Genomic DNA, 16211 nt, shown 5'->3' with positions numbered 1-16211 from the left:
TTGGGTATATACCCAGTAATGGGATTTCTGGGTCAAATGGGATTTCTGATTCTAGATCCTTGAAGAATCGTCACACTGTTTTCCACAATGGTGGAACTAATTAACACTCCCATTAATAGTGTAAAAGCGTTCCTATTTCTCCACATCCTTTGCAGCTTCTGTTGTTTCCTAACTTTTTAATGATCACCATTCTAACTGGCGTGAGATGGTATCTCATTGTGGTTTTGATGTGCATTTCTCTAATGACCAGTGATGTGAGCTTTTTCTTCATATGTTTGTTGGCTGCATAAACCTTACTGTTGAAAAATAGCTTTGTCTAGGATGACAGTTATTTTCTCTTAGGCCTTTGAGAATATTATTTACCTGCCTATGGCTTCTATTGTTACTATTAAATAATTTTTTAAAATCTGTAGATTTTTAAGTGGCTATAGAGTACTTATGTGCCAGTCATTGCAATGAGCACTTAACGTTTATCACTTCATTTAATCCTGCTAACAGCCTTATGGTAATAGGCTGTTACTATTCTCATTTTTCTGATAGGAAATCAGAGGCACAGAACAGTTAAGGATGCACGGTATGTAAGGAGGACAAGATTGATCCCAGGAGCTCTGACTCCAGAGCCTATGCTTATAAACCAGTATGACAGCCAAGTAAATACTTAAAAAGAAGGATAAAAGATGATTAACAGTACTAAATATTAAAATTACTATAAAGCTGTAGGAATTAAAGCAGGGAGGTATTTTTTTCTTGATAGATTAGTAAGACTAATCATTACTGTTAGACTATCATTACTGAGCAGTACTGATGTGGTATACCTGTGTGCCTGTTTCCTCATCTATTGGATGAGAATAATAATAGTACTTACTTCATAGAGTGGTTGTGAAGAGTAAGTGTGTGTGTGTAATATCTTATAAAGGAAAACATATTTGTTGTCATCAGTAGTAGTATAATAAAATAGGAAAGCACAGAAACAGACCCTACTATATATCAGAATATAGTATCTAATTATAGGTGATGAGGAGAAGGATGGACTGTTAAATAAATGGTGCTGACATAGTTGGGTGATTATATGGAAAACAGAAATTTTGGTATAGCTTGTTTTTTTAATCTATGGCCTAACAGTAAAAGTATACCAGATTTAGAGGTTAACTATTTTCTAAATCTATAATATAATTAGAGGAAATTTTTCATTAATAGTTAAATAAATATATGTAGAGGAGACTGTTATAAGCATTTCATCAAAGGAGAAACCATAAATAAAAGGATTGAAAGATCTAACCACATAAAAATTTAAAATTTATTTGGTGAAAACAATTAGGAACACTGTCTAAATAATTAATGGCACAGTGTACTAGATTGCAATGTATATAACAGAAGGTACTATTCTTATGAAATAATAAAGAAAACAACTATAACAATAGAAAAATGAACAAGTGAACATAGAATCTTCCAGAAAGAATTACAAATGACGAGTAGACATAGAAAAAGATGCTAGGCTACACTAGTAATAAAAAAAAAAAAAGTTAACACCAGTTTTCACCTGTGAATTTTACAGTAATTTGAAAAGAGAGTCTACCCAAGATAAATATGTAGTTATATATAAATTAACATAACTGAAGGGAAATAAAAGACTTACAGAGTTTTTTTATTGTATCAGAAGAAAAAGAGAGAAAAATCATCTGCTTTGTGATATCGAGGGGTAGTGGTTTGAGACTGTCCTTGAATTATAATGTTGACAAGAAGTGAGAAATGAGTGCAAGGTTTAACATTCTCTGTTCTGAGAGGTTTGACATCGGGGGAAGAAATATAAGTAGCTATAGCTTTGATTTTGTCATGGTCAAGGGAGGTGGTCTTAAAATCAGGTAGTCCTGAAAATGCTTGGGGACAGGAAAGGACCAGTGGTAAAGGAGAAATTGCAGCTGTTAGTACAGAGAGGTGCAGTTGATTCAGTAAGGTCCATAGGGAGGTTCAAAACAAGGAAGCAAGAATAATTCTCACAAGTTGAGGAAGAAAATAGAAATAAAAGTACAAAATATTTTAATGTAGGGGAAAACTGAGAAGGTTAATATTGTTCTCCCAACCATTGATCTTAGTGAGGTAGTGACTGGTAAGGGACTTGGGAGACCAGCAGAATAAAAGGTTTGTAAAAACTGCTGCTATGGTCTAATCATTACTATTACATGTTAAGTTGTATATGTTGAAATGTAGTCGCCATTGTGAAAGTATTAAGAGATGGGACCTTTTGGGAAGTGATTAAGCCATGAGGTCTCAACCTTCATGAATGTTTTATCAGTGCCCTAATAAAAGAGACTGAAGAAAGCATGTTTACCCATGAAGCTGGACGGGAGGAATGGAAGGGCCACAATGAAGATCTGACCGTATCTTTCACTACACCCTTACATTTACTACCACATTATAGCCAAATAGGGCTTTTAAACCATTTTTTAAACAATTTTTCTTTTTTATCTTTTACCTCAGTTATTTTGCTTCTATTTTTCCTCAGCTTATAAAACCCCACATCTCTACTTTTGAAATTATAACCATTCATTAAAACTCAGTTCATTTGTTGCTTTGTCTTTGATCACAGCCAGAAGTGATATCTATCTTCGGAACACCTATCATTCTTTGTTTATACCACTTTTATATTACGTCTTATTTACTTCAAAAATTTTTGTTTCTACTAAAAGTTAAATTCCTTAAGGAAAGGGAACATATTTTGGTCATTTTATGTTATTTCACAGTGGCAACACAATGCCTTTTCTGTAGTAAGCATGTAAATATTTGCTGAACAGATATTATATTACATATTTATACTTAAGCAGCAAGATAGAACCTTTAAAAGGAAATAATGTTTTCCTATTTCTATGGGCTAATTTTAAAAGTTTATTTTTAAATAGCATTTTATTAGCGTCTTCTAATATGAATGTTTTTGTCCCATAGGTATGGCATGAATTGCCTTATTCAGTTTGAAGATTTTGCCAATGTGAATGCATTTCGTCTCCTGAACAAGTATCGAAACCAGTATTGCACATTCAATGATGATATTCAAGGTAACAAAATTTTCACTGCATATGGATCAATAACATGTCTGAAATTAGTTCATAATTGTAATAATGATTCAAATTCAATCAATATATACTGAGTACCTTTTAAATTCCAGGAATTATGCTTGCTGATGTTACATATTATTTCTCATCTAGTTGCATATATTTGAGAAAAGTACTCTCTGACTGTATAATATACCATATTATCCACTAGCCAGAAATGGGCTCCAAGAAATCTGACAGAATCCCTGGTGATTATGGCTAAACAAAGAATGAAATGTATGAGACCATATTATTCATTGTTTAAAAATAAAAGTGTACATACTTCTCTCTTCAGCCTATCTTAGCCACAATTTTTATGCTTTACCCCAGTAGGAGCTGCCTTTATGTAGTATGCTGCATTTTGCTATTTGTCTTTGATTGTAGATGCTTGGCTACCTGCTTTTGTCTAAGCTGCCAAATTTTTTCCTCTTTAAGCTCTAGTTTTTTAATCCTCTCCAGATCCATGCAGAGCCCACCCTGCAATACACATGTCTTACTATGAGAATCTTACGGATTCTGTTTCATTATTGGAAGGTAGGAGGAAGCACAGGTAGATGTGCTGAGGAGAAATGCCGTAAAGAGGTTTTGCAACTTGAAATAAGATTGCAAATGGCTTCCATTTCACTAATTCCAATGAATGTTTTTCAGTGTTTATCTTATTTGAATTTTCAGCAGCATTCCACATTGTTGACTCACCTTGTTTCTTGAAATACTCTTTTCTGTTGGCTTCCATGTCAGGGCATTCTGCTGGTTTCTTCTTACCTCTTTGGCTGTTTGCCTTTTCTTTTTCTTCTGCAGGTTCATCCTTTCCTGTCTAGCTATTAAATGACAAAACACTTCATTTTTAAATGACCTGCTCAGTGCCAGGTCCTTTTCTTTTTGTTCTGCTATATGTTCTTAGGTATATACTCAGGTCCACACATTCAATTAGCAAATTTATATTGCTAGCCCAGAATTCTTTGTATTCCAGGTCTATATACCCATGTCTTTATTTAAAATCTCCACTTAGGCACCTATAATCCCAGCACTTTGAGAGGCCAAGGCAGGCAGATCGCTTGAGCATAGGAGTTCAAGACCATCCTGGGCAACATGGCGAAACCCATGTTTCCATACAAAATTTAGCCTGGCATGATGGTGTGTGCCTGTAGTCCCAGATACTCAGGAGGCTGAGGTGGTAAGGATTGAATCCCTTGAGCCCAGGCGGTCAAAGCTGCAGTAAGCCATGATCATGCCACTGCACTCCAGCCTGTGTGACAGAGCCAGGCCCTGTCTCAAACAACAACAACAACAACAACGAAACTCCTGCTGTATATCTCAAAATTATCTCATACTTAACCTACTCCCAAATCAAACTCTTATTTCCCCACCAAACCTGACCTTCTTCCAGTGTTCTCCTTTTCAGTGAATTGCTGATAGCTCGCTCTTCAGCTTTCCCACCAAATACAGTCTATCACTAAACCTTTCTCATTTCCTATCATCAAAATCTGTGTTTTTCATAGATTTCTCCTCATCACCCCAGTGTAAATTACTATCATGTAAGTAATCTATCCACATTTACTCTTGCTTCCCCTTCTTATATGTTTTCTGCGTAATATCTCTACAATTTGTCAGATGTAGAGCTAAGTGCTGAGGCTTTTGTGGTGAACAGAGATAGTTTTCTTTTTCCTATAGAAATCTGATCTTATTATTTCTTCCTCAAAATAATTTGATGGATTTTCATTGTACTTAGGATAAGATGAAAATCCTGAATGTAGCCCAAAATGCATGGTCTGACCCCTGTTTCTCTCTTCACCCATTCTAGCCACACTTCCTTTCTCAGGTCCTGAAATGAGCCAGGTTTCTTCTTATTTAAGGATCTAGCCAAATGTTGATCTCTCATCCTAGAATACCCTTTCTTCCCCTCTTCAAATCTCATCTCAATTATGACATTCATCAGTAAACCCTTCTGAATTTCTGGGTCTGGGTCAATTCCACCTCATAGGTTGCCATAGCACTAATTATTTTTCTTTTTTCCTTATCATAGTAGCATTTTTATATATTTATGCAATTTTTTTTTTTTTTTGAGACAGAGTCTTGCTCTATTGCCCGGGCTGGAGTGCAGTGGTGCAATCTTGGCTCACTGCAACCTCTGCTCCTGGATTCCAGTGATTCTCTTGCCTCAGCCTCCTGAGTAGCTGGGATTATAGGTGCATGTCACTGAGCCCGGCTAATTTTTGTATTTTTAGTAGAGATGGGTTTTTGCCACATTGGCCAGGCTGGTCTCGAGCTCCTGAACGCAAGTGATCTGCCCGCCTCAGCCTCCCAAAGTGGTGGGATTACAGGCATAAGCCACCATGCCTGACCTATTTATGCAATTAAAAAAAATAGTATCTCCATTCCAACTAAATTTTAAGCTCTGTGAAGGCAGAGAACATGGCTATTTTGTTCATCACTGTATCATTAACTTGTCATTAACATAGTCCCAAGCCCACAGAAAGTATTTAATGTTAGTGGAACGAATCAATGTAATATGTCTAAAGCAGGGGTTGGCAAAGTACAGCCTGTGAGCCAAATCTAGCCACTGCCTGTTTTTGTAAAGTTATTGCAACAAAGCCATGCCCACTTGTTTATATATTGTTTACAGTGGCTTTCATGCCATAATAGCAGAATTAAGTCTGGGATAGACACTGAATGGCACACAAGCCCTAAAATATTTACTATATTGCCTTCTATGAAAACAGTTTGCCAACCTTTGGTCTAAAGAATTAAACATGAAGGAGTTGGTGAGCGTTGAACTAAGGAGTTGGTAGGTTGGCTCGGGTAGGTTTGCATTTGGAAAGATTATTCACACTGTCTTCAGTCTAGAGAACAGGATTGAATTGGAGCACATTTGAAGGCTGTTGATGAAATCTATGATGGTGGCATCTTGCTCTAAGAAAGTGCCAGTGAAGTTAGAAGTAGACAGGTAACTAGTTGTTGATAGTGAAGGTGAGGAAGGAGCCAAAGATGGAGCCTAGGCTTTTGCCTTGAAGAACTAGAAGAATGGCAGGGCAGTAACTGAGATGGATAAAGTGAGAGACACTCTTAAATGCAGATGTTAAGAGCATGGACTATAGAGTCACACTGATTTGCTTTGCCCTTTACTAGCTACGGACTTTGACCAATTTACATAACCTCTCTGTGTTTAATTTCTTACCTATGGCAGAAAGTTACATAACAGCTTCTATTTTTTAATTTGAAACAATAGATCAGAAGTTTGAGCAAAACAAAAAATATATGTAATAGCCTCCAATTTTTCTTTGAAATAACAGGATTGGAAGTTTGAGGAAAATAAAAAAAAAAACAGATCTGAAAGAACTATTGTAGAGAACTAGAGAGCCAACGGACTATGAAACATAAAAGGATTCAGTCAGCGGACATTGAAGATTCAGCTGAAATTAACACTGTAAATGTATCATGATGCTGGCTGAGCAGCTTGAGTTCAGCAGTTCAGGAATAGGCAAGGCCACAATGAACAGCTGGATTCATCTATGTTAGATATTTTATTGTGTTTGTGCAAAGAAAGGACAATGAGATAAAAGCTAAGGTTAAAATGATGACCGTGACACTAAGCTGGATAGGGAAGAAAGTGAAGATAAAAAGACTGTTAGATGGGGGAAATGCCTAGACATTCCAATGGGGTTGAAGAATGGGAATAATAAGGATGATTGAATTAGAGGCCTGGGAAGATAGGAGACTGTAGACCACGAGTAAAGTATTCTAATATAGTACTTTCACGGATTGGTTCTGAGTGATGGCAAGCACAAGATGAAATTTAGAAGGAAGTCGGTCGAAGTGGAATAAAGGTGAATGCTACTGGAAATGCGGTGATCAAAGAAAGTTTAAATGTAAAATGGGGATGATAATGTTTCTCTCATGGAGTTTACATTGAGGACAAAATAATTATTTGTAGAAATACCCTATAAACTGAAAGGTACTTTATAAATAATAATTTTTAGGCCAGGCACAGTGGCTCACACCTGTAATCCCAGCACTTTGGGAGACCAAGGCAGGCAGATCACGAAGTCAGGAGTTCGAGACCAGCCTGGCCAATGTGGTGAAGCCCCATCTCTACTAAAAATACAAAAATTAGCCCGGCATGGTGGCACATACCCGTAGTCCCAGCTACTCGGGAGGCCCTTGAACCCGGGTGGTGGAGGTTTCAGCGAGCTGAGATCATGCCATGCACTCTAGCCTGGGCAACAGAGTAAGACTCCATCTCAAAAAAAAGAAAAAATAAAAAAAGTATATATATAATAATTTTTAAAATTCACCATGCTTAAGTATTTAGTATGGCAGCTATATACATTTAACAGCTTTAAAAATCCTGAGTCTTTATTTCTTTTGAGATACATGAAAGTAATTGGTCAAATCTTTCTTTTCCCCAAATTCTTTGTGATGTTAATTACATTGTTCCTTCAGTGCCAATTTTCATGACACAGATGCCTAAGTTAAGTAAACTGTGTTTTATTCTTTTTTATATTAAATTTCTTTTTGAGTATTCATGAAAAGCGAATATAGGATTTCAGAAATGGAATAATCTGGAAATTTCCAGGTGTTAAGAATTGTGAGCTATAGAAAGATAGCCTGATTTTAATATTATTTGCATTAGTCTATTTTCACACTGCTACAGAGAACTTTCCTGAGACTGGGTAATTTCTATAAAGGAAAGAGGTTTAATTGACTCACACTTTCTCATGGCTGAGGAGGCCTCAGGAAACTTACAATCATCATAGAAGGCAAAGGGGAAGCAAGCACCTTCTTCACAAGGCAACAGGAGAGAGATGAAAGAAGGAAGAACTTCCAAACACTTATAAAACCATTAGGTCTCGTGAGAACTCACTCACTATCACAAGAACAGCATGGGTGAAACCTCCCCCATGATCCAATCACCTCCCTCCCTCGACACGTGGGAACTACAGGTCCCTCCCTCAACATGTGGAGATTACAACTCGAGATGAGATTTGGGTGGGGACACAGAGCCAAACCGTATCAGTATTGCATACTAACTTGAAGATACCATGTATAATAGTGATAAAGTGCCTTTGGTGCTACAAACACATGCTTTGTAGGCCAGTGTTTTTAAGTCACTTGTCAATTCATTTTGCAGTGTTCTCTAAAACAGCCACCAGTAAACTGTTGAACAAAACTACAGAATTCCTTTAATATTGTGTATCTTCTGATTTTGTGGGTATCATGTAAATGTCCATACAAAGTTAAAGACCAGTATTAAATAATTTCAAATTATCATGCAGAGTTAATAGGATTCAGTTTAAGAAAACGAATGCTAAATTCAAATTATCAAACAAAACAAGCAATTAGGGTCAGGATTTCTATCCATCAAGGCCAGGAATTTAGAGGTCAGGCTCTGGGGTACATCAGAATTAAAGGCTGGAGCACAGGATATCAGAAGCAAGAGCCAAGCCTAGGTCAAGAGCAGTGCATGAAGGAGCCCTGAGGATCCACAGCAGAATATGCCCCCCAAGCAGGTCACCACAATGGAGGCATTAAATAACTAGTTTTTCACGACTAATTCAACCAAAAATATAATCTGCACATATATAGTCTATTTATTTCCATATAGGAATTTTAAAGTATTACTGCCTTAGGAAATGAAAAGATAGGTTTGAGAAAAATATGTCTAATCTCTGACTAGAGAAAACCTTTGGCAAGTTATTGGGGTTCTGACTAGAAATGACCAAACCATTTTGTGCACGTCATGCAAAATTGTGCCCTTATGACACAGTTTCTCCGTATGGTTCCTTTTTACCTTTTTAACCTTATATTCTTACCATTATGCCCACAGATGTAATACTTTCCTCTCTGCAGGCACAGAAATTGCATTCCAGTGCCAACAAAAATGATTATCTAACCATTACAGCCTTACCATGTAAATAAATGTGTTTACACTGGACCCTTGGGTGGACTCTTTTCTTTTTTTTTTTTTTTAACAGATGTGTTATTTAAAGATATGATTTATGAAAAGTATTTGATTAAAATTGTATATACTTAGAATTCTACTAAGTTAGTTATCTAAAATAACCTTAAATAATATGGATTTTGGTTCAAAATGTATTTTAGACATGAATGCGTTCTCATTATAAATTATTTTAAACTGGAAAAAATGCACAAATTGAATCTATTAAGAAATTGGCCACATAATTATATAATCTGAAGACAAACAGAATTCAGCAAATTCAGACTGAAAAGAATAAGGTTTCAACCTCTAGTTGTTTAAAATAAGCTAGAAAAAGAAATTTTTCTTCTCATAGTAGCCTCTGGAATGGCTACTCTGTAACATGACACTCTAAATATTGCACATAGAAATTCTTGCCATAATAAACTAGTTTGACTTGTTAGTATTTTAAAAAATACATTTAATATATTAGGCTACATTTTTGTAAATATAGTGAAATCTTATACTGAATGCTTTGATAATTGAAAAGATCAAAATCAGACATGGTAGAACAGATATTCACAAAAGGATACCATGGCCAGTAAACATATTTTTGGAGTTTAGCCTTACTATTAAGTTTTTAAAAATTTATGAAACAGCAAGTGAGAAACTGATTTTCTCTATCAAGCTAGCAAAGATTTTTGTTATAAACCCAACTGTTAATGATGCTTTTAGAAAATGAGCACTTGCATACATTGATGGTAGAAGTATAGACTGATACAACTTTTGGGGAGCCAGTTTGTGTCAAAAACCTAAGAACATGCAGATCTTTACCTGATACAATTCTTTTGTACAAGTTTATCCTGAAGAAATAATGATGTGCAAATTAAATATACAAAGTATTGCAATGCTATTTTTAATAGCAAAAAATCAGAATCCTCTAAATATCTAAAAATAGAGGTTTGGTTAAATGAATTACCATATAACCATAGTAAGGAATATTATAACTGTACAAAATAATATTTTAAAATATATTATAGACATGGTTGGGTATTCACAAGATATTTTTAAGAGATAAAAAGCATGTTAAAATAGTAAGTATGGAATGAGGTATTTTTTATAAATTAAAATTTTTTGAATATACGCATATCAGTATGAGACAAAAATTTGTTAAGACTATACATCAGAATGTTGAAAGTGGTTACAGCTACACAGTGGGATTACAGGTGACTTTTTTTGTCTTTATCTGGATTTTAACTGTTTAATGCATTTACCACAATGAGCATGTATTTATGAATAACTATTTCAACTGCAAAAAGATCAAACATGGCACAATTGTTGAGTCATAATATCAAAAATACCTAATATATAATCTTTCATTAGCAAGATAACTTAGTACCAAAGCTTTTTACTTCCATTAGTATTCTTTCCAAAGTGGTATTGTTGTTTATGTTGTAATTTGGAATTTGCCATCATCTCATATCAATGACATTCTTCGTTATATCACCACTTATTTGACAAAATACTAGACATAACTGATCGTAGCAGACAAGTTATACAAAGAAAGAAAGAAAATAGCATTCTGACTATATTTCTTTCTCTTACTCATAGATTTTTCTGAGTTAATACTCATTTAAGACTTACAATTAATATTCTGAAACATTTTTATGTGTAGATCCTATATTTATATGTAGATCCTATAAGATTTCTTTATATTAAGATGCAAAAAAAATTTTAGACTATCTTATTAAAATGTGTTTTGTCAAATACTTATCAGAAAAAGCGCATGATTTAGAATGTAAGAATATTTTGTTAAATATTTTTATTACAAAAGAATGTAACATAGAACAATTTTAAAATATTACTTTGCCTCGACCAGGCACAGTGGCTCACGCCTGTAATCCCAGCACTTTGGGAGGCCAAGGCAGGTGGATCACCTAAGGTCAGGAGTTCAAGACCAGGCTGACCAACATGGAGAAACCCCGTCTCTACTAGAAATGCAAAAAAAATTAGCCGAGCATGGTGGTGCATGCCTGTAATCCTAGCTATTCAGGACACTGTGGCAGGAGAATCGCTTGAACCTGGGGGGCAGAGGTTGAGGTGAGCCAAGATCATGCCATTGCACTCCAGCATGGGCAACAAGAGCGAAACTCTGTCTCAAAAAAAAAATTATTTTGCCTCACTAATAATGACACCCCACCACTTTGGGAAAGATGTTCATGGTTAAAAGATGGCTTCTTTTCCTGTAACTTCAACCTCTTTCTCTCTATTGCCTTCTTCCCTTTAGTCTATGACCATAGACCATATTTAAATTGCTTTAAGTCTTAAATTTATTGCCTCACTTCTGTTTTCTTCCCTCCATCAGCCAATGTCCCTCTTCCCTTAAAAACATAAAAATAAGATATTTGCCTCAACCTTGTTTCCCTCCCACCCCATCTCCATCTTCACCCCATTCTTCCTTTTCTTATCTAAGCTTCTCTAAGGAGTGTTCCACACCTGCTCTCCCTGTTCTTCACCTTTTATTTCTTCCTCAGAATACTGCCGTCCATCTTCAGCCCTAACATGCATGCCACTAAAAATGGCTCTTTGATAGGTCACAGGTGATGTAATTGCAAGATCCAATAGCAATCTTTGATTTTCTTTCTTGATTGACCTTTGTTCTTTGTCATTACTTCTCTCTGTTTTCAGGTAAGTATATGCTCTTTTACCTCTTTGATCATTTTTTCTCTGTCAATGTGTGTTATAACAAAAATGTGTTATAACACATTTTTCTGCCCTCTGTTCCTTAAATGTTCATGTTCATTTAGGTTCTCTCCTTTAGCCACTCACGCTGAATAATGTTATCATTCCACATGACCTCAATACAACTACATGTTTTTAAATTCTAAATATCTGTGACCCAGATTATATGTAACTATTTCTTGATACTGCCACCAGAATAACACATGACAGAAAGCACAAGCTTTGTGCAAAAGCTCAAAATTGAACCTCCTAATTTGTTTGCATACCCCCAGCCTCAAATTTCTCAAAACCATCACCCACCACTATTCTCTGAATTTAAAATCTTTCAACACCATCTGCTACCTATAAAATATTATAATTATATATACCCATATATACCTATAGGTACTATTAGTGTATAGTAGAAGGCCCTACATGATCTGACCCCAAAACTTCTCTAGCCTCATATCACTTTGCATTCTAGTAAGTTGTGTTTGCTTCAGCAACACTGCACACAGTTTCACATGTGTTTTATGTTCTCTCTCCTTTTATATTTTAGAAGGCTGGGTATACAGTTGGAGGTTGTATTCTGAGTCTTTACTGTAAGGTGACTTGTATGGGCCATTTCCTTAGGTAATCTTCCTTTTCAGTCTCTTTGGATTGCTTCTCTAACACTGCTGAGATTCCACACAAAAGATTTTTCCAATCTCGCTCCTGATACTACCTTTCTGCCAGTGCTCTTTAAGTAGGAGAAGATTGAAGGGTCTCTGTATTAAGTATGTAAACTTTCAATTAAGCTTGTTTCTAGTATGGCACCCTTGCCCCCAATTATGCCTGGTGTCTTATACTCCAATGACCCTTTCCAGAAAATGAGCGTCAAGTTTTCTTTCAAACTTCCAGAGTGTGGGGAAGTTGACTATCTTCTAGAAGGAGAGGGAAGCAGATCTGGGTTTTAACTGATATATATATATACACACACACACACACATATAGAGAGAGTTAATTATATATATAATTATATTATATAATTATATAGATATTATATATTATATATAAATATAATATAATTATATAATAGATTATATAAATATAATATAATTATAATAGATTATATAAAAAATATAAATATAATATAATTATATAATATATAAATATATAAATATAATACAATAATATTTTATATAATTACATATAATATAATAATTGTATATTATATGTAATTAAATATATATATTTAATTTTGAGACAGTATCTCTCTCTATTGCCCAGGCTGGACCGGAGTGTAGCAGAGCAGTCATAGCTCACTGCAGCCTCAAACTCCTGGGTTCAAGTGATCCTACTGCCTCAGCCTTCCAAGTAGCTAGGAATACAGGCATGTACCATCACACCCAGCTAATTTTAAAAAACATTTTTTGGGGGGTAGAGATGGGTATCTCTGTGTTGCCCAGGCTTGTCTCAAACCCCTGGGTTCAAGCAATCCTCCTGCCTTGGCCTCCCAAAGTCCTGAGGTTACAGGACATAAACCTCTGCACCCTAGCCTTCTTAACAGATTTTTTACCAGCTTCCTGTTTTCACCCTGTCCTTTATCCCCACTTCCAGAGGCACTTGGTGCCTCCTATACCTGGGTTTTTGAGAGTTTTGCTGTATCAGTCTGGTCACTTATTCCCCACTGCTGGCCAAAAATTCAGCTTTCTCAAGTCTGCTAAGTCAGTTGCCATTTGCTCATTTAGAAGCCTGTCAGCTTCTAAAATGTTGTTGCTACCCTTTTCTCTTAGTCTTTTTAATTTTTTTCTTTTCGAAAAAGCAGTTTTCTATTGTTTTAGTAGAGTTTGTTGGGGAAAGGAATACTAATTGTGTGTTCAACTTCCATTTTTAACAGGGAGTCATCCCTGCCTCCATGTCTTTGCATATGCTTTTCCTACTCATTGTGTCCTCCTGTCTGAGGTTCTGAAACTCTTACATTAATCTTTCAATACTGTGTTCAGGAAGTATGCACTCTAAATGCCTTGACCTTTGCCTAGATAAATTCACCCCTCCTCCTGCTATTTCTAGTTCTTGTATTTTACCCAATCTATTTAGTAGCACATGAGGATTGTAATTATTTGATTACATATTGATCTGCCTTATTAAAATATATATGGCAATTTTATCCAGATTTAACAAATTATTGCATTAGTAGAGGCTATTCTTTGATAAAAGGTGAGACTTTTATTTAACAACCATATGTTGTTATGTTTATGTTTATGTTAGAGTCATAAGTTTCTAAAATGTTAAGAAAGATTCAATCTGTTTAGTATCTTGCTAACAGTGTTAAGTCCTCTTTAAAACTGATAGTACAGGCAGGGTGCAGTGGCTCACGCCTGTAATCCCGGCACTTTGGGAGGCTGAGGCGGGCAGATCACCTGAGGTCAGGGGTGTGAGACCAGTCTGTCCAACATGGCAAAACGCTGTCTCTACTAAAAATACAAAAATTAGCCAGGCATGATGGTGGGTGCCTGTAATCCTAGCTACTTGGGAGGCTGAGGCAGAAGAATCACTTGAACCTGGGAGGTGGAAGCTGCAGTGAGCCAAGATCGCGCCACTGCACTCCAGCAGGGGTGACAGAGTGAGACACTGACTCAAAATAAAAAAAAAAAATAAATATAAAAACTGATAGTATGAAGATAAACCTAAGCACGAGTTCTGTCTGACTTATAAAAAGCTTAGTTTTAAATCTTAAAGTAAAAGTTATTATGGAATAATTTATTGTAAAAATTTACAGTTTCATAAAATTTCAGTTTTCTACATGTATTCCCTTCTCTGCAATGAAGTTTAAATCAAGGTAGTACCAGGCCGTGTACAAGAATCATGTTCAAGTTAAATTTTTGATAGTGCTAAAAATATTTCTGATTTTATTAATTAATTCTATAAATGGAAGATTAGTGTTTTCATTGTGTTCTCAGGAAATATTATGAAATATATCTTTAAATATAATGTGTGAACTTAACACATTTTGAGTTTTGAGTGATCTAGCATAACCATATGAAAATAAGGTACCAAATAGGATATTTTAGAATATTTTGTGTCTATCTGACCGTAAATGTCCAATTCGATGTAAATAAAAATAGTAATACAAATACAGTGATTGCTGATGATACTTCAACTTTGATGCTTCAACTGGTTAAATCTTATAGAAATCCTTAAAATCATATAATCTCGGAGTTGGAAGGGAGCTTAGAGTTCCCCAGATCCAAACTTCTGGCCAGTTTACTTCAAAAGAACCCAAGAGAGAGATAGCTTGAGCTACTATTTCTGAATAACTTTTTATTTAGTAAGTGGATATCTATACCTCTCTTTCTAGTTTAAATTCTCTTTCATCTGTTTAATGACTCTAGTGAATATATCTTGCATGGGGAAAATATCATTCTAATCATGTCATGATGCATTCTCTACATATACTAGCCATGTTTTTTGCACAGATTTTCACCTTAAGTAATGTATAGAAGAGTGGCTTTTTCATAATATATGACTTAGCACAGTTCATAATTATTGCAATAGTGACTCTAAATTGCATGCATTTTATTTTTGTAGTACACATTGTGATCCTAAATAAAAGACACTTATGGGACTAACAGGCCTTCAACAATTATTATTTATTGTGTTCTTATTTATGGCTACCTAATTACACAAGAAAGAAACTAAAAGATTGAATAGAACAAATTTACTGATTGTGAAATGTTGATTACCTTTGATACTTGACATACATAACGCTTCATCGTTGTGTCATTTTCAAACCTAGTCTAATCTTTGTTTTAACCATAATGTTAAATGAGGGTATTTAATGTTTAGCTAGGCTTTACTACCCAGCTGAGTGATGTAGGAAACATTATAGGTAGAATGTTACGTTAGAGGAGTAAAGTGTAGATACAGCTAGAAAATGCTGCAAGAAGCTGCTGCTTTATTAGCCATAAAGAAGTTGAGCTGTGTAATTACACTCAAAAGCAAGAGAACTTCTTTGTGATCTGTGAACGCTTATATGGTAAAGTAATATGATTGGAACTGGTGAAGTTTTTATGCCTATGAGACATGATGAGGAAAACACAATTTTTATCTTAAAGAAATTTTGCATTCGTTTTCTCTAGTACCTTTGGGATCCACCAGTGATTTTCATAGGTAAAAAGTCTATTAAATAATACAATATAATTAGATTTTAGTTGCTATTAACATTAAATTCCAAATGTATCAAAAATATCATGAGCACCAATACCATCATCAGCAAGAATTTACTATTTGTGTCCTCCTGTCTGAGGTTCTGAAACTCTTACATTAAGAGTTTCTTTGTGTGAAGAAGAGTTTCTTTGTGTGAAGCCTTCTTTGTGTGAAGGGGATCATTAATAGATTTCAAAACCCCAAGAGTAATTAGACAGAAGAATCTAATAGCACTTATTACCCTTTTATATCATAAAGTAAAACTACTTTACATATGAGGAAACTATCTATTTGATTACACA

At 35.1% G+C, this 16211-nt stretch overlaps 1 protein-coding gene across 1 annotated transcript in view; it reads left to right on the top strand.

The window, feature by feature from the left end:
• The window catches only part of ME1 (malic enzyme 1), a 227641-nt gene that overhangs the window by 180929 nt on the left and 30501 nt on the right, over nt 1–16211 (top strand). Inside the window, exon 7 of the mRNA XM_024248638.3 lies at nt 2941–3050. Coding sequence (XP_024104406.3) covers nt 2941–3050 — 110 coding nt within the window. The remainder of the gene's footprint in view (nt 1–2940; nt 3051–16211) is intronic.

This window comes from Pongo abelii, chromosome 5 (assembly GCF_028885655.2).
Source record: "Pongo abelii isolate AG06213 chromosome 5, NHGRI_mPonAbe1-v2.0_pri, whole genome shotgun sequence".
In the NCBI taxonomy this organism is placed as follows: Eukaryota; Metazoa; Chordata; class Mammalia; order Primates; family Hominidae; genus Pongo; species Pongo abelii.
The sequence above is the reverse complement of the archived record's forward strand: the minus strand, read 5'-3'. Positions and strand labels throughout refer to the sequence as shown.